Consider the following 19,251-nt stretch of genomic DNA (forward strand, 5'->3'; position numbering starts at 1 on the left):
ACAGATACTATGATAGGATCTGAGGTTACAATCCTAAGACAGGTGTCATCTCTGTACTTAGGGAACTTAGGGTCCTGATTTATCTTGCATCATGTCCCTCTGAATACAGAAGGGTAGAATGCTTTGAATTTATTTTTTTGTGCTTTAGCATAGTCTTATTGCTTTATCACCACGTATTAAAAAATTAATTTTACATAGCAGAGGAACAGCCCTGTTCTTAAAGGTGAGGTTTGGGTGTTAAGATAGTTTTATTGCCAGGGACTCAGAAATGCCTCAGCCCTGCTTTTTAACCACCTTTCTTTCCCCAGAGGAGTGGTTTTTAATGGAGGGGTGGGGAATTTTGTCCTCCAGGGAGCAACTAGTGATATCTGGAAATATTTTGGTTGTCACAATTTGGGGGATGGTGCTACTGGCATCCAGGGGGTGTAGACCAGGGATGCTGCTAAACTTCCCACGATGTGCAGGAGAGCCCCTCACAACGAAGACTTAGCCTGCCCCCAATGACGATAGTGCCAAGGTTGAGAAATCCTACCTAGTAGTTCTTGAGGGAGATCTACTTAGAATAAACTAGAGCAAAAATAGGAACAAACACTATTTTGTTAAGATCCACACAAGTGCCTCTCTCCTAAAGTAGTACTTGGGTGAAAGGTCAGACTGTACCACTTGGCTTAGTGTTGAATCCTGAATGGGACTCTCTGCCCATCTGCACTGTCTACAGCCCCCCAGGACTATAATTCATGAGACCAGTATACTTGGTCATACTTGGAGCCTCAGTTCTAGCTAGTGGTATGATGGTACCTAAAGGTTTAACCAAATCATCCAGAAGAGGAAGCACGTAAGAGGAGCAAGGGTTTGCAAGGCTTCAGAATGCCACCAACTAACAAAATGTTGACCTGTGACTGTCCTGGGCTGTGTCCACTCAGATTAGTATCTTTTCCCTTGGGGCAAAGGAGATGGGATGGGAATTGGTCTTATATAGGAGGGGGCTGTGCATCCCTTCTTATTTATATATCCCTTAACATGTCACTTAACGAATGATTAGCAGATGAAACTTGAAGAAATCTTCAAGTGCTCTTATATGATGGAATAGCATGCAAACATTAAAGATCATTTCAGATGAAAAAGCTATAGTTGTTGCATATTTTAGACACTTTAAGATACATACTGATGTTTGACTTGATTCAGTATAGGCAAGAAAAATGATAACTCCACCTAAAGTCTGACTCTTCCTCAGTGAAATCTGGCCCATCAAATTATAAATCCTTTTTATTTCCCATAGAGTTGATAAGAATGAGGAAGCACCATCTTAGCCTTTTATCAGTGTGTTCTTTGCAATACGGACATTAAGAGACATGGTAGATGAGACAGAACCAGTCAGGGCAGGAGTAGGACTCAAAATCTGTCTTTGCAACATGCATTTCCTTCATCACATTCTTGCTCAGAAGCATATTTGTGTTTGCTGGTGACATTTCAGAGGGAAAAAAATAGAACATCATTGTAATGAGATGTGATATCTTTGCCATCAGCAAAATCCTAGTGTTGCTGCAGCTGCCTCTGTGGCTTTGAACAAATGAGTCCTTGGAACGAATAATGGGGCTATTTTGTATATGGGTGGGGGTAGGGGTGGGGAAGGACAAGAACAAGTAGTAGAGTGAGGAGGTATCAGTATTGGGAGAGAATTTGGAGCACAGCCATTTTCGGTTCCTGCTCTAGTTCAGTATATAGAAAGGGACCAGTAATATAGACAGCTTTTTCAAAAATTTATAACCAATCACTTGGCTGACAGGCATTCTTTCCTGACAGTTGCACATGTCCTCAAACCCTCTGGGTCTGAGCTGCCTGTCTCCTGCCCTAGAAAGGCAGAATGAAGTTATCATCACTGACAGAATGCTCCCCCAGCCTAAATGCCAGCCTCAAATGAACAAGTGTACAAGCTGGCAGCATGCTCTAAATTCCACCAAAAATTTAAGGCATATTTACGGTATGGCCCTGACTCCAAAACTTGACTCTTGAAGAATTAATGACACAACTTTAACTGGACATTTAGATCCATTAAAAAACTTAGAAAATGACCTTAGAATGTTTTAAAGTCTTGTACCAAGTCTGTGTGAATTGTTGAGTTTTGTTTGTGTGGTTTCCCTTGTACAGCAGTGTTTGTGAATTTACTCCTTTTAGGTTTTCTTACTGGTGCAGGAGCCCTGAGAACTCTTGGCTCCATCATAACCAAGTCTGAATTTGTTCATGTGTCATTAGCTAAACATTTCAATGAATGGAGGTGAATAAGTGGGAAATTAGGTTTATATTCCAATTTGCAGACCTAAAATATCCTCATGGTGTTTTTTTTGTTTTTTGCCTTCTTTTTTGGTTTATATTCATATTCTGCACCTATAAAAATGTTTCTCCGAGTTTAATAAAAGTTTAGATCTGTAGAACCCTTCACAATGCTCTTTCACACAAAATATTGCCAAGATCCTCAGAGCAAAAATAGCACATGTTAATACTGTTCTTTTCCAGATGAGGAAACTGAGGCTCAGAAAAGGTGACGTATAGCCAGCTGCTCTGGGCAGCAGCACTGGAGAGTCCTAATTCACATCTCACTCAAGATTCTGGCTCTTCGAGGTTCACCTTTCTTCCCCTAAAGGCACAAAGTATATAAAAGTACATGATGAACTACAAACTGCTACTCAAACGGGAGTAGTTAGACCCATCAATTCATTAATATTTCAAAATATTTGTCAACATCTGACTACACATTTCTCATTCAGAGGAACGAGTGTGTTAGAAAATTGGGTTCAACGAGCCAGACAGAAATCTAAAATGGGAATTACACTACCTGCTAGTGGAAAACAGACATGTTGTCAGTAGCCCAGGGACATATGAAGTAAAGTATTATTTCCACTTGCTGGCTCAGCTGTTGTTTAGGCGTTGGAAAGCTGTAAAAACTCTTAAGTTTCATCTTATCAGTTGCTCGGTAGAAAATGAAAACTTAGTTAGAAAAATTTTCCTAGGCAGAAGTTTGCTAACCTAGACCCAAATTCTGTAAATATCATTGCCCTGATGTGGTGTCAGAACTCAGATTGAGTTAAGTGGTAAGATTTATGCTAAGAAAATGTCATAATTGTGGTATCCTGTGATAATACTTTTCCTCTGACTTACATTTTAGTGTTTAAATGGGTGAGAAGAACATTAATTGCTCTCGTTCAGGTCACTTTTGGAAGAACCATCAACAAGTGAGTTACACAAAATTAATATTTGAATTCATGCCTACTCTGTCTTAATATTCAAACTACCTGTGATATAGTAGCCAGTGATATCCCTAACTGAAGATATTTTATTTTCTTTTTGTTTCTGATAACGATTCTAAGATTGGAATAGGATACAGATTTCTGAAAGAATTTCTCCCACAGAATGCATGGTGAACTAAATGAGAAAGGCTCGAGTTAGTTCCGGCATTCTGGCTGATGAGGGTCAGAAGATTCTGTTTATAAAGTTCTCTTTTGATTGTAATGACTGGTTTGAGTATCTTGGGCACAGTGTTTTTATATAACATGATGCGAATCAGGTGAAGGCTTAGACTCTAAGCCAGAATGAAAGTAAGATGAGCATCACATGGCAATTATGTACTTGGAAATGAAAACTATGTATTTTTTCTAGAATTGGGTGACATTAACATGGTAATTCCTCTAGATAGTTAATATCTGAGTTTCCATCAGGGGTGTGTGTATGTATCATATAACACTATTATAAGCCATATATATTCGAATATTACATTATCCATATACATAAAAGTTTAACTCCATAACCATTATTCTTCAGGAGATAAACATTATAGCTTTCCTGCACAGTAAAAATGTGAGTCAACTGCTAAAAATAAGGGGGAGAAACACTTTTTTGTACAGCAACAATGTTTTAAGATGAAGTTAATCAAATTTTTCCAATTGAAAGACTAATTTAACTGTCAAACGTGAAAGGTTAATAAGATAGTTTTATCATATAAATTTTATAAATTTATATATAATTAAACATAAAAGAACATATTATTTTTTTATTCATTTGCAAATAGAATATATTTTCCTTGTGGTCATAAACAAAAGTTCTTACTTCTATTTCTAAGATATAAAAAAAATAGTGGTTTCTTTGAGTTAATATCCTAGGATTTTGTTTTAATCACAAAAATGGCCTGTTTATAATTTATAATTTCAGTCTAAGGCAAACCTCTTAACCTTAGCATTGACAGACTTTGGATAAAAAATTTCCAGAATGGCCCTATTTTTCTCTGTACTCCAGACTCGCTAATTTATTTTCCTTTTCAGTTTCAGCAAATCATTCATACTTTCCTTGCTCCTATTTACTATATTGACTCTTAGTTACAAAATGAGCAGCTGCAGTTTGTGAGTGGTGAATACACTTGTCAATTATTTTCACAGGGCTGGAGGAGAGACTCATGTAGAGAATTTTCAATGGGCTTTCTATCAGGTAGAGGAATTATGGAGCCCCCCGGCCTTTTGCTTTTTTGCCTTTAGCACATGATGACACATCATAAAAATAAGCAGCAACACAATATGTGCCTCTTGCCATGTACCAACTATAACTCCACATACCAGAATTGCTTGAAAAGCTTCCTGTGGTTTTGGCTAATAGAAAGGCAGACCTAAACTGATAGAGAATACTTAAGTGATGGCCTTTGGTGAGAGTCACTTACCTGATTTTAAATTGCAAATGAGATTTTCTTTCTTTACTGCTTTATGTAGAGTAACCCAAAGCAAGACTACAGGAAACATAAGATGTCTGCCTTTTTATGTAATTTTTTCCCAAGCAGGCAGGTAGGTTCTCTCTTAAAGCAGAAGCCCTATTAAATTAGTAAAATTATTTTATTTGGTTTAGATATGAGTTGCACAGTTCTAGGCAATACATGGAAGTATCTTAGACATACAGTTACAAACAATTAACATAGTTTTGACTCAGTTTAGACTTCAGTAGTGACTGGCCACTGTGCAAAGTACTGGGCTTGAAACATTTATTTCAGATACTAATTTCTAAAAACTTTACAGTGTTCCTTTAAAAATTTGGTCGAGAAGTCAGATTCTTAAAAGTGCTTTTTAATTCATTATTACTTATGAATTGAGTTTAAAAGTTCAGGTCTTTCTGTTACTAACAGTCTAAAATGATTCTTTTCCTGCTCCCAACCTCACAATTACTCTTGGGCTCTTTGAACTGTGTTTACTTATCATAACAGCAGAAATCCTGTAATTGGTTAGAATTTGACTAATAACTGATGAAATAGGGTTGTGTGGAAGACTTGAGTAACCAGATAAAAGCCCTTTATTTCTAACTGTGCAAGTCAAATATCTGCCCAGTTTTCATTCCCATGGAAATGTGAAATGGCTAGAGAGCAGTGTATCTTTCCAGAGTCCTTTACTTTGTTGTGAGAAGATGTCATCTTTTTTGCCTTTGCCTCGTGAGCATGTGAGATGCATATCCTGGGTCAGAGAACTCTCTGCCCAGCTTTATCTGACATAGCAACACCAAGAGAGAGCTAGGGAAAAAGCTTGGTTCTCCCCCAGGACTTCAGGAGCTCAGGGACGTTTTTTCCAGACCACTTTTAACAGTCTTTAAATGAACTTATGTTTTCGGGTGATACCGCTTCATGGAGAAATTAGTGTATTAAGTACCATGCACATTTAGAGTAGTTGCAAGCTTCAAACAAACCAGTCAATCTCCTCTCAGTTCTTGTCTTTATAGATTGAAAGATACTACATGACAATCATTTGGAGAAGTCAGTACCAATGAAAATGTAAGCTTTAGGAATAAATGGTCATTCAGTATTACAAGAACAAACAAACACAACTTTCAGAACCAGGGTTTAAAAATCCAATTCCTAGTTTATTCATCAAACATTTATACCCGGCTGTATCTTAACCTACCCATCGATAAATGCCTTTTGAGAATAGAGTATAAAAATTTTTTTAAACCTCATCCAAGAAATAATTTTCTCTTAAAAGACAAATTCGGGATACAGTGAACTGGATTTTCAGTGAGCAAATGTTTGTTTACTACATCACCGTTTTCCGGGATGCTTTTTGGCCACATGGGAAATTGGCACCACCAACCAAAATCAGAAGCGAAGAAGAAAGCCAGGAAACGAAACAGAGAGCACAGCAGAAGCTACTTGAAAACATTCCAGGTGAGACCTGGGTTCTGATCCTGCGGAGCAAGTACAGAGATAGAAAGGGAATGTTAGCTCACTTAACCTTAAATGTTCTTCATTTATGTCTCTCAAGAAACAGTGTTTACAATGAAAAAAAAATAATCACTCTTTTTTTCTTTTAAATTATGTCTTGCCCCTTGCTAAGAAATTACACCGAGGATCCTGAACAAGAACAGTACTGGTTATAATACTTTCTTTTAACTAGAAAAATGTTTCAGAACAGCTAATAAATTTTGTGCTTTAAAAATCCTACTAAAGTACACTGTTTTGAGAGCTTAATTTTTAATTGGGTAGCAATGTATTAAAATCATAGTTTGTATAAGTGCCTTATGTTGAAAAATTCTAAATAAACTTGTTTTCTCTTTAAACATTTGAAAAAACTCATCATGTTTCTCATGCCTTGGTGTCCTTATTTATTCTGTACATATCATGTAATATCTCCTTCACTGAACGTCTGAGCATGTGGACTTTATCAATAATAGCAACAGAATATAAACTTAATTTTTCAGATATGCTTCAGAGCCTCGTTGGACAGCAAAATGCCCGTCATGGAATAATAAAAATATTCAATGCACTGCAAGAAACAAGAGCCAATAAGCATCTGTTATATGTGAGTAATTTAAAGCCTACCAAAGAGTTAACTATTTCTTCAATTTTACATTTCTAGTCACATATAAGGGTAGATTTTAATTCTTTATATTCTTAATCATTCTTATTACTTGTAACTCTCAACCCATTTTCTCTGCTTCATTTTTGTCTGTTCAGTTTGGTTGGGAGAAAAAAAGAGAGCAAAGAAAAAAGTGCCCCTGGTGGATGCATCATCCTCACTCTCTCATATTATTTGTCTCTCTTGACTTTTGATGTCCAACATTTCTGTATGTTCGGTTTTGCTCGGCTTTTTTTTTTTCTTTTTTCAGCAAAACATACTCTTTCCCAGTCATCTGATTATAGCAATATTAAATATTGTCGATGGTTTGATATTGGTAAAGAGACCATGAAATAACTATTAATTCCATCTGTTTGAGAGTAACTTGCTCACTGAGAAAATCTCAGACCTAAAATGGGACTTTTCTCTTAAATGTAGTTATTTGAGTAAATCCTTAGAGAAAAAACATTTTTCTACTCTTTTTGTCTTCTTTCTTGGTTCAGGTGCTGATGGAACTGCTGCTAATTGAATTGTGTCCTGAGCTGAGAGCTCATTTAGATCAACTTAAAGCTGGTCAAGTTTGAAGCTGCACAAATAAACCACCAGAGAAATGTCTGTGTAATAATAGACATGAAACATTTTCCTCTTTTCCACAGAGGGTTTGACTGAGAACAAAATTGATTTTTATTTTAGTTACCTCCCTCTAGTTTTATGTGAAGTAGCAGAAATGGGGGCGGAGAGGGCAGACTTGATGCTGTAGTAGGCAACGGAAAAAAAGACTTCTGTTAATTATTGGGTTTTATTTTAATAAGAATATAAATACTTTAGAGTTCAATATACTGATTGAAATACAAATGTTAATATGTGTTAAGAACCTAGGAAATATTTTAAATATTTATGAGAACAGTTTTGTTTTAAAATGAAGAACTATGAATATTGTACAGTTAATTTCCTCGTTGAGGATTCTGAACATTCCTATATTATTTCATGTGACTGAACATTGTTGTGCAATGCTTTGTGTAAAGTTATTGTGAAAATTTTATTGTCTTTATTTTTACCAAAGATTTCCCATAGTTTTAAGCATTTGAAGCAATAAAATATAAAAATGAATCCTAGAGTTCTATGATATTTAAGATGCTTATATCTCAAAAAAAAAAAAAAGAGTTGAAACACTTCAGGCAGTTCAAATATTTATCAAGTGCCTTTTCTGCAGAAAACATTGTGTATGTAGGTATTTATGCAAGGAAATGTAAACTTTGCTGCCTTTCTCCAGACACAGAATGAGTATGTGAAAAATAAGATTTTAATGTGAATGAGAAGAGCCAAATCAGTGCTTGAAATGATGTGTTAGGGAGGCAGGATGTGAGCTGAACTTTGAAGGATGAGTGGGAATGAGAGAGGGGAACAGAAGGTGGGGGGAAGTTACTTTGGGGAGTTTGAGGACATGATTATATCATCAAGTCTTGTAGACTAGTAGGGGCACTAGGTGAGATCCAGGGTATAGATGTTTTGCTATTAATACTGGCCCCACTATTAATGGACAATTCAATCAATTTTCCTGTGTTTTGGCATCTATTATGCAGTAATAATAAAACACTTTCCTCTCTCTAACCTCCAAGAATATTGAAAGCAAAACAATTAGTAGGCAGGAATTCAGTTTGAATCTATGAAAGAAAACTTCTATCTACAAGCAGTATTGACTATATCATTGATAGATCATATCTGCCAAGTTCTTGATGTGAAACAAAAGTTCTGAAAGATAAATGATTAAACATTAGTAAACCAAATTTTATCTTTGCGATTCTTATAGTTTCAGCTCTTTGATTCAGAATATATGACACTTAGGAAAAAAAAAAATTTGGCTATTTATATGAATAAGAATGATCCTTCAGAGTGATGTAGAAAAGACATTCAGAGAAGAGAAGCAGTATGAAGTCACCAAACCCCAGAAACTCATCATAACACAGTTCCTGGAAATGTCCATCTCATGCATAATTAAACGATAGCTGTCTATACTGCAAATGAGAAAAAAAAAAAACTATATTGACTACTTAACCTTTAAGATAAATTCTTACTTTTCATGATATATCTCCGATAGGGAATCTTACTGAATCTTACTGAAGTTTTGATTTTTTCAAAAGGTTAATGATCTGGAAGCCTTAACTCACTTAAATTAAGTCTGACTGACTCCACTCACAGGTCAAGGTGTCCACCACAGTCTGCAGCAGTGGTAGCTTGCAGCGGCTCACCTGTGCCAGAAGCACCAGCTTTATGGTAACTACATAAACTGAAATTTTAAATTGTGTTGGATTCACCGAAGATATTTAAGCATAGCATATTACCACATGACACATCAAATTTCTACATTTAGGATTTCTCAGACCTGTGTTTTAATAGCAGTTAAAAAAGTGTTTTTTACTTTAGGATGAAGAAATATAGCAGATCTATTAAATGTTCTATTAAAGTCAACATACACTGCTTTCTTACATTGCTATTTTAAGATTCTAAGAAAAGCTTAAGGGGAGCATTTGATATCTTGCTCCCCGGCATATGCTGTCAGTTTGGCTCAAATAAACTCATAAAAATTAAAAAAAAAAAAAAAGGTTTAGGGAACTAGATTAAGTGTGGGGAAGAGAATATTGGTTGTGAATTTGGATCTTCAAATGATTGAAAAATTGGTATATGGATGATATTAGAACAAGAGCAAAGCAAGTGGGCTTGTATTATAGAAAGATTTAAGTTAGGTATGAAATCTAACAGCTTGAGATATTGAAACATGTTACTGGGGGAGAATGGAGAGTCTTCAATAGAGATATTAGAAGAAAAGGAGTGGCTTTCAGGGATGGTTTAAGTTTATATTTTTTAAGAGATTTTATGGAGAAGTATATGACCAGTTGAGAGAATGTCACAGACCTAAGTCTGTTGAAGTTTCTTCCTTTTACGTAAAAGCAAAATGAAGTTCAAGTAATATAGGCAAACCAGAACATAAAACAAAAGCAAAGTAATTTCTGCCATGCAATACTTCTTCGGTGACCGCTATCTACATAGTAATTGCATTTTCCCACTACTAAAACGAGATTTTATTTAAATCCACTTTCAGAAAGGATGGTTTTGATTTGTAAAATAAAGCCACATTAGTTTAGTATGTTTACAAAAAAGATATTCTTAAGGTATTTTTAAGACATATCATTTTTAGTATATTTGATTTGCAGCTCTATATCACTGTACAATCTTCTGCCTATGGATTCTACTATTTTTACTGTCAACCTTTGTCTTTATAGATGTCATTGATATCAGGAAAGCCTCTTATTTAATTTTTTAATGATATTTAGTTATAGTTTTATATTGATAGATGATTTCATTGAGTTTTTTTTACATTTTATCTTGCTTTGAAATACATTTAGGTTTTTTAAAATTTAGAAATGAGTTAAAGCACAAAGAACATCTTGCTTTAATTGATATCAGAAATATAGCAGTTGTTTTACTCATTAAATTAAGGTTTTTAAGGGATATGAAGAGGCATGATTCTAAACAGTTTCTTAAACTCATTGTTTTTGAAGTTTAACATAAATCAGCTAATTATTTATAAGGAAACTTTTGAAACTACAAGATGTCCCAAAAGCCTTAGTACAGTCTTAGCTTTAATAATTTCAGAAGTATAAGTGCTACACAAATGTATCTAAATTATTTGAAACTTTCTTTAAATTTCTTATTTCTTATTTTTATGAATTTTAAATTTAAAAGTTTAGTTAAAATGAAAAATTCAAAACCCACATATTTTTTTCTTTTTTTAATTTTTATTATAGTGACATTGATTAACTAAATCCAGTTAAGTTTCAGGCGTACAATTCAATAGTAAGGCATATATATACATTGCATTGTGTGTTCACCATCCATAGTTAGATTTCTTTCTGTCACCACATATTTGACCCCTTTTACCCCTTCTACCTTCCCCCTCCCTACCACTCTCTGGTAACCACTAGTTTATTGTCCATGAGTCACTGCTGTTTGTTCTGTTCATTTGTTGCTTTTAGGTTTATATCCCACATATAAGTGATGTCACGTGGTTTTCAACTTTTTCTGTCTGGCTTATTTTACTTAGCCTAGCTATCTCGAGGTCCATTCATGCTGTCGCAAATGGCAGTATTTCATCTCTTCTTATGGCTGAGTAATATTCCATTGTATATATGTACCACAGCTTCTTTATCCAGTCATCTATTGTAGGACACTTCGGTTGCTTCCATGCCCTGGCCACTGTGAATAATGCTGCTATGAACATCGGTGTACAGATACCTTTTCTGATATGACTTTTCAAGTCTTTGGGGTAAATACCCAGTAGAGGGATTGTTGGATCATATGGTAGATCAATTCTTAATTTTTTGAGGAACCTCCATACTGTATTCCAGAGTGGCTGTACCAATTTAGTTTGTAGCATATATACTTCTGAAGTTATTAAAACTAAGACTGCACTAAGTCTTTTGTGATACTTTGTATTTAAAGAAAGGAAAAAAAGATATTTGCTTTCTGGAATGGTTTTCAATATTTGACGTGGTTTAGGCCAGTCTGTAGGCTAAGAGCTGGATCTTTGAGGAAATTCAGCAATTTGACCCTTTAGCTAGGTTTCAAGTTGTAAGTTACAGAACACAAATTTGAGAACGAAGGTAACATGTCATCAGTAAAATAACCAGGATAATGTAACTAACTTGGGATGCAGAAAATAACCAAACATATCTACTATAAAAATACACACATTTTAAGGTATTAGGACTGATGATCTTTGTTGAAATGCACTATGGTCTAAATCCTTTGACGAATAAGTAAAGCATGAAGTTCATCCGTCAGTACGGGATTCAGACGACAAGCCTTAAAATCAAAGATAGAGTCAGTTATTTCAATATACCTTGAATTGTTGTGTCTTTCTTCTTTCTTCCTTTTAAAAAAATTTTGGTTTGTTTTTAAGAATGGTAAAGTACAATAAATTTCAAGGGAGTTTCTTAATTAAAATACATATCTATTCTGAAAAGGGAAGTTCAAATTAGCCTCTGCAAAAAAAAATCATACTAAAAATAACCATGCTGTTATCATTTGAAAGAGGAAATTTTATATAAATTTCATATTATGAATTACTAAAGTAAGTAATACGGAAAGCATTTGGCCTCAAACTTATTATCTCATTGTGAATAGCAGCACAGCTGTATTCTTATTTTAAAATACATAGTTTTATTATGACTAAAGTAAATAGTGACAAGTAATAGTGCATAATTTCAGAAAATGTGAAGAATTGGGATAAGACATCGGAGGTTATCTCATCCAAACCTCACTCCATGCAGAAATTGTCACTTTGGTACCTATGACAATTGGTCACTAGATATTTGCTTTGTTGCTTCTAGTGGCAAGAAGTCACCATCTTATAGGGAAAACGTTATTTCCTGAACAGTTGTGTTAGAAAATTCTTCTTTATATTAAGCTAAAATTTCCCTTCATGTACTCTAGAAACATTTGTTGAAGGGTCCTGGGAGAACATATAATGCTGGATTCATAGAGACCTTGAGAGGCGAAGTGCTTGGTAGTCACCCAGCCTGATAGGCAGAGCCGAGACCACTGTCTTTGCCATTTCGGGCCTCACCTTTTCCCATGACATACTGCTCCCTCCCACAGTTCCTTTCCTACAGGACAGCCTTTCAGTCTGGTGAAGACCACTCAGGACCCCCTCGTGTCCTTTTTCTCTGACACGATTCCAGACCCTTTACTGGCTTACTACATCTGAATTTTTTCCATTTTAAAAGTATCTGCCATAAAATACAATAGTCAAAACTGAGTAATGTGGCTGTTATCTCCCACTATATGGAAAATTGTTCTAAGATTACAAGTAGTTTGTTTTGCTCTTTTATTTAGGATGAACATATACCAAATTTCAGGATATTTTTGACCCAAAGTTTTCTCTGCTTGTATTTATTTATAGAGGATGCTAAGGATAGCATACAGTCTGAAATTGACTTGGTTTGGAAAGAGGTATTATATATACATAGAACATTTAGATTGTTAAAAACAACTTACTCATATTAATAGAATGGTGTACTGGTAAATACCTCAAAGATCAGTTGTATTTGTGTACTTTGTTTTTATATGTATTAATATGAGCTTAATGCTCTGGAAATTTTAATTTCAAACAAAATTCTTTAATTTAGGGTTCTCAAACTTGTCCGCTCACTGGAATCCCCTGAGGCACTTCAACAAATACACTTTGTGTCCCACTGCCTGAGACAGAGGTTGACTTGTTCTGAAATGAGGCCCTAGTTTTAGAATTTTTCAAAGATCCCCAGGCAGTTTTAATAGTCTGTTATAAGATCAGATTCAGGCAAGGGACTTAGGAAATTGTTCCTTGCCTTGTTGTTCTGCTCAAACTGAACAATTTGTGCATTTCATGAATTGCTTTATAAATTTTATAATGATGTAATTCTAATTTGAACTTAATGAATGTCATCCACATAAGGCATGCACAGTCTTGTTTATTTCTTTTTTTAAAAGTTCACTTGCAGTTACTATGATTTTCCCCTTTCTCATCATCCGTTCCCCACTTTTTAACAGTTGCTTGATTTTAGATGTGAAATAAATTGATTACAAACTCATGAATATTCCTCCCAAATGTGGTAGATGTCACACAAAAATCTTTTTTAAAAACTACATTTCATTAAGTGACTAGAATGAGGATATTGATTCATACTTTTTTTCTGAATAAAAGACCCATGAACTTTCTGGCTTTAAGGTTATGATGCTGGGCCTTAGGCTGCATATAATATCAGAGAGAGAATAATTTGCATGAAAATAGGACTTTTATCTCTGAGCTTAATTATGCCAATAAGAATCTGACATAATTGTCTGCAGACAATCTGTATGGCTGACCACCTCTCAGTAGACAGAGGTTATCTGCACAGTAATTGAGGAAAAATCACTAATCCATAAAGATGTTTAAGTCTCAACTATAAAAACCTAGAAATTTCCATTCAATTCCACTTATATTTGTCCTCAGGCTTACTTACTTTAGAATAATAGTGTGTAGCTTTTGCCTCATCCTTTGTGATCCCCAAGCCCAGCTGAAGGCATCGTGCGTGGTAGAAAGAGGCCATGGCCATGCCCCTGCTGATGAACTCCGGGAGGCAGTCCGTGGCTTGGGCTATCATGGGGATGTCGTGAACCTCATCATAGTCTGCGATCCTGTTATGATGTAAGTTGTGAAATGAAAAGGATATCAGTTATGGTTTACAGTTTTACAAGCGACATGCTAGAAATTGTCCTTCTGCCCAAAGTGACTTCCCCATTTCTACCTGTTTGAGAGCTAAAGTTGTTGTACAGCGAAGGGTAAGTATAATAGTCAGTTAACACCAGGGGAAGAGGAACTACCGGAGTGGTTGCTGTAGAGCTTCCCCATGATTATACTCATCAGGTTTAACAGCCACTAGAAAAGAAAGGTTCTTTTCCTTGTAATATTAATATTTTAAACTTAATATCACTTTGCAGGTTTCAACATTGGCGGTGGCGGGGGGGGGGAGTATTTTCAATTTCTTTGGATCATTTATTTAAACATAGGCCTTAAGTTTGGACTTCAGTCACAGAGGACCAGAAAAAAAATTAAGAAACTTGCACATCTTTTTATAACCCAGACACAAATATGGAGAATTGTGTGAAAATGAAATCTAGTCAACTCCATGTCAACCATAATGTAATCGGGAATAGGAATGTGGGCAAACAATGGAAAGTTTCAAAGATTTTAAGAACTATTTAAAGTCTTAATTTTAATCACATGGGCACTTAGAGATTTGGGACATTAGAGATCACACCTTTAAGTGACCTGCTGCCTGGAAGCCAAATCTTGGGGAGGAGAGGGTAGAAGCAGCGGCTCTTTCATCCTCTATGCCCCTGCCTTCCTCAGACCCAGCTAGGGAGGAATGGAGCCTGTTGGCTCTGCAGGAAGGGAAATACATCAGCCTGGTTTTACAGCTGCTCTAGAGCACATCCAAAAGCATGTTGCTTTTGTACATAATGGATAAATAAATGTAGAAAAGTACGTGGGCTCAGAGAAAAGAAATTTCCATATACTTTATGGAAATTTCCAAATATTTTATAAGATGTTAGTGTTGGAGTCTTTTAAACATTATTCTCATTTTATAGTCCTTATCAAGCTATACTGCAATTGTGTAGTTATAGAACCTGTGGCTAAGGGTGGAGGAAGAAATGAAAACTTCTTTAATAAACATTTCTGATCAAGCTATCTTAAGTACTTTATATACACTTTTTATAATCCTGCATAAGTATTTTCTTATAAAAATTTTCTTATAAAGCAATTGAGGCCCCCAAAATTAAGAAACTTGCTTAAGCTCGCTGGTATACAGAGCTAATAGCACTGAAATCCTGAAGACTAATGGCACAGAATTGTACTATCTGATGTGGTAGCTAAATGTGGCTGCTTAAATTAATTAAAATCCAAGGACATTTAAAAGTTCCGTTCTCAGTTGCACTAGCCACGTTTCAAGCTCTCGATAGCCATCATTTACAATATTGCAGCGAGTTCTATGAACACATCTGGCATAGAGCATCCAGTAAGAATTTTTGTAAATACATTCATCCAGCCTTTTTACCTTTTGGAAAATGCAACACACTTTGTGAAAAATTTCATCTTATAGTAATACTCCACGAGATGCCCTTGAGCATAGACGTTTCCACGTTCCGCCGCTTCCCTTAGGCATTGCAGGGCCGCCTCAGGGTCTTTGCGGATGCCTTGTCCATAAAAGTACATGAGCCCCAGTGCACCCTGGGACTCCAGATTCCCATTGCCACATGCTTCTGAATGCCAATAAAATGCCTTTTAAAAGACACAGTTTCATTTTGTTATTCATAAGGAAATTCTGGAAAGAAAAAAGTCTCTAATGATAAGATAGTCCTATTAGTTCATCTCTAGGAAATAGTTCTAGCTCCTTGAAGGTGTTTTAAGCTAACACCGATTTCATATGCCTGAGAGAGTGCTAAGGTGAGGCCGCCTGTTGTCTACCCCATGGTGCAGGTGAGGTCACAGTCTAGAGAGTTCAGCTGTCTCTGGTTTCAGTATTTTCACATTTTCTATAGGAAGGATCTAGAAAGTGGAGAATAGGAAGTGTCTGCAAGGCTTTGAGACACAGCAGCTATGAGGCATAGACAAGAGGGCATAGCTGCTGATGCTCAGGGAAGTCAGAGCTCTGAGTGGATCTCAAAGATGGTGCTTTCAAGATCAAAGGCAATCAAGGATAAAAGCTACACAGAGGCTTGAGCACATCTGCTTAAAACTCAGCTACCGTGAATATAAATTAGTTTAAAAAGTTATTTCCAAGTGGCTGCTCACTTATCTGAGGAGGGTCTTAGATGCCTCTTACAAGTTTGTCTTTAAAGCCCCTTACAAGTAGGACTCAGCCCTACATATCTTTCCACCTATAAGATCTCTTGGAAAATATTGCAATTATTGATGATTAAAGATATTATTTTTCTGTAAAAATCTTAAATGGATTTACTTTTTAATTAGTTCTTAGTATATTTTAGTTATTAATATTATTGTTACTTCCTCAAATCAAATGTAGTAATTTATTCACATAAAAGGATTTGGGCTTTACTTCAGGACTCTTTTTATAGCTTTTATGGAATAATAATATTTTGTATGTGTAGCTTTTTATAGCATACAAAATGCTCTCACATTTGGTCTCCTTTGGTAGAGGCAGAGAAAGTAGCAGTCATAGATGAGCAAAAGGTGAAGATTCTAAAATGTAAACTTCCTGTACATTTTGAAGAAATTTGAGAGATTCATAACTACACACTTATTCCTCACAACCATTCTTTCGAAAAAGAAATAGTAAGCCAAATACTAATCTAAATATAATGCTAGCATTAAAAAAAAATAGATCAATGTTACCTTTTCTAACTCTTTGGGCTCTTTTGTTGAATAATACAATCCTAGGATACTTTGAGCCTTCACACTAGCTTTTGGATTTCCATTGTCTGCAGCAAAAAGCCACAGTCTAAAAGAGAAAGACAAGGCAAGTTGTTCTTTGTTTCAGCATTTGATTAAAACAAAGTCTTGTTTTCACATTAGGATTACCTTTCGGCTTCATCTTCTGATCGTTTAATGCCTTTTCCTTCGTAATGAGCTCTTCCGAGGTTGTAAGCAGCTGCAAATCGTAAGTGTCTTGCTTTGGGACATGGAGAATCAACAATTTTCTTCATATATTCCACTCCTTTTTCCTTCCACAAAGGAAAAGAACACACACAAAAACCCCCTAGTTTTTAGTTTTACCCAAACTAAATTCTTTCTCCCAATAATGTTATAAAGCATTCCCCCCCTAACGTGATACAATGTAACGACTGTATTTGCCCAAGTGGTATGTTGTCCTTGAGTCTGCAGGGCTGGAAATAAGGAAGGAAAGAAGTACTAGGACATCTGAGTAAGCATTCCCAGCATCTCTCTCATTTTACAGCTTCCAGAGTTGCATTACATCTCGATATGGGTTCCTTTTTTTCTTGTCTCTCCCATCTTCTAGTCCTTATTCTGAATCAGCGCAGTTCTTGGAACTGATCAACGTATAAGTATAGCTGCGGCTTCTTTCACATTTATAATTCTTACAGTATACTTATGAGCCCCAAACAAATGCTATCTTCTCTCTTCAAGCGCACTTTTCACTAAGTGTGCTCAATGATAATGTACATCCAATATACAAATCATCATATGGCATCTTCATAGTCACAAGGAGTGCCCAGAAGACATTCTAACCACTAGCAACGAAAGGCTTGCCCCCACTCCAAAAATCCATCAGACACAAGCCTTCAAACATCACTCTAAAGAAAATGATATTTGACAATCATCGACAATCATGTTTATACACTACATTCTAGCCTTTACCCCCCTCACTGTTTTCTGAATGTGCTGTTGCTGGCTAAATGCCACAGTAATAGATGAGAAAATAAAGGTGTTTTAGTGAGTCCCAGGTTACACTGGTTTATTTTTGTGAATGTGTGAAGTAGGCATCTACCATTTCCCCCCAACTGGATAGTAAGAGGGCACTTAAGGTAATAATGGCAGTTGAGTGAAGTGGTTGTGTAAATCCTCTCACATATAGTAATGATTAAATCTGGACACAATATAAAGACAACTTTTTAAAGGCACTGGAAATTTTATCAAAACAAACATAAGCTGGAGAAGGGAATCTTTGAAAACTGCAACTGGAAGCCCAGGCAGGATGAAAACAGAAGGAGCTGCCCTAGGCACACGTGATAGTCAAAGTGCTGAAAGCCACAGGAAATCTTAAAAACAGCCAGAGAAAAATGACACATTATATAGAGGGGCAAACGATATAATTAGTTACTGATTTCGCATGAGAATCGATGAAGGCCAGAAGATTTTAGAAAGTGCGGAAAGAAAAAAAAAAACAAAAACGGTCAACCAGCAAAAACGGTTCATCAAAAATAAAGGCAAACTGAAGATATTTTTAGATGATCAAAATCAGCGATAATTCTTCACCTACAGGCTGTACTCCAAGAAATGCCCTTTAAAGGAAGTTCTTCAGATTGAAAGGAAAGGGGAAATGGTGGCAGATGGCAACTCAGGTTGATAGGAAGGAATTAAGAGCCCCAGAAATGGTAAATATGCAACACATATAAAAAGATACACATACTTATAAATACAAGTCCCATGTTGTTTGGCACCTGTCTTACTAGTTTGACTACATTCCAGCTGTGCTAGCCTTTTCATTCCTCAGGCCTTAGCACTATGATTTCCTCTGCCTGGAATGTGACTCCCCTACACTTGCATATGGTTGCTCCTTCTTGCTGCTCAGTTCTTAGTTCAAATGTCAGGTAAACTGATGAGATAACACAGGAAGGAAAACTGTAATCCCAGAGACAGCTTTAAGATTCATGTTAGCACATGACCAATGACCAGGAAATTGAAAGAAGTAGGAGAGTAATGAGTTGATATGAACTTAAAAATAGGGACACCTTGTATATGGGGTAGAGGAGAGATAATAGTTTGAAAAGTGAATTGGGAAATGAAAATAATGCCAGCTCTACTTTGAGCATTATAGTACACTGGGATAGTGGAAGGAGAATCCTCCCCTAAAGAGGGCTGCTTGTCAGACACAAGCAAGTTTCGGTTATGGCAAGGAAGTGAAAGAAGTAGTCTGAGAAAAGCCTGAGGATATGGGGAAGTTTATTTACCAGCTAGAAGGTTTAGGAGGGAGGGCAGCAGAGAGGGAGAGAAAACAAAGTGATATGGAGTCAAGAATATATGAGAAGACAGAGGACCAGAGAGGCATACATTTTATGTGGTAGGCAGTGATAATACAGCTGTGGGACCAAGTGAAGTCAAGGTTCCAAATGGAAT

General features: G+C 36.0%; 2 protein-coding genes across 6 annotated transcripts in view; one reads left to right on the forward strand and one right to left on the reverse strand.

The window, feature by feature from the left end:
* The window catches only part of SNX25 (sorting nexin 25), a 104,857-nt gene extending 96,888 nt beyond the window's left edge, over window positions 1-7,969 (forward strand). For 2 of the 3 annotated variants that reach the window (XM_039882664.1, XM_039882662.1), the window contains 4 exons: window positions 3,164-3,230; window positions 6,003-6,184; window positions 6,718-6,818; window positions 7,358-7,964. In XM_039882664.1, coding sequence (XP_039738598.1) covers window positions 3,164-3,230; window positions 6,003-6,184; window positions 6,718-6,818; window positions 7,358-7,438 — 431 coding nt within the window. In that variant the 3' untranslated portion in view covers window positions 7,439-7,964. Of the gene's footprint in view, window positions 1-3,163; window positions 3,231-6,002; window positions 6,185-6,717; window positions 6,819-7,357 lie in introns of all 3 variants that reach the window. The other variant, XM_039882663.1, reaches the window with a different exon arrangement.
* LRP2BP (LRP2 binding protein) overlaps window positions 4,853-19,251 on the reverse strand; it is a 29,868-nt gene continuing 15,469 nt past the window's right edge. For 2 of the 3 annotated variants that reach the window (XM_039882670.1, XM_039882671.1), the window contains 5 exons: window positions 16,975-17,117; window positions 16,789-16,894; window positions 15,491-15,714; window positions 13,895-14,069; window positions 11,531-11,717 (listed from right to left, as the gene is read on the reverse strand). In XM_039882670.1, the coding sequence (XP_039738604.1) occupies window positions 11,652-11,717; window positions 13,895-14,069; window positions 15,491-15,714; window positions 16,789-16,894; window positions 16,975-17,117 (714 nt within the window). In that variant the 3' untranslated portion in view covers window positions 11,531-11,651. Of the gene's footprint in view, window positions 6,205-11,530; window positions 11,718-13,894; window positions 14,070-15,490; window positions 15,715-16,788; window positions 16,895-16,974; window positions 17,118-19,251 lie in introns of those variants that run through there. The other variant, XM_039882672.1, reaches the window with a different exon arrangement.

The sequence above is a fragment of the Pteropus medius genome, unplaced genomic scaffold (assembly GCF_902729225.1).
Source record: "Pteropus medius unplaced genomic scaffold, Ma_sr-lr_union100, whole genome shotgun sequence".
Classification (NCBI taxonomy): Eukaryota; Metazoa; Chordata; class Mammalia; order Chiroptera; family Pteropodidae; genus Pteropus; species Pteropus medius.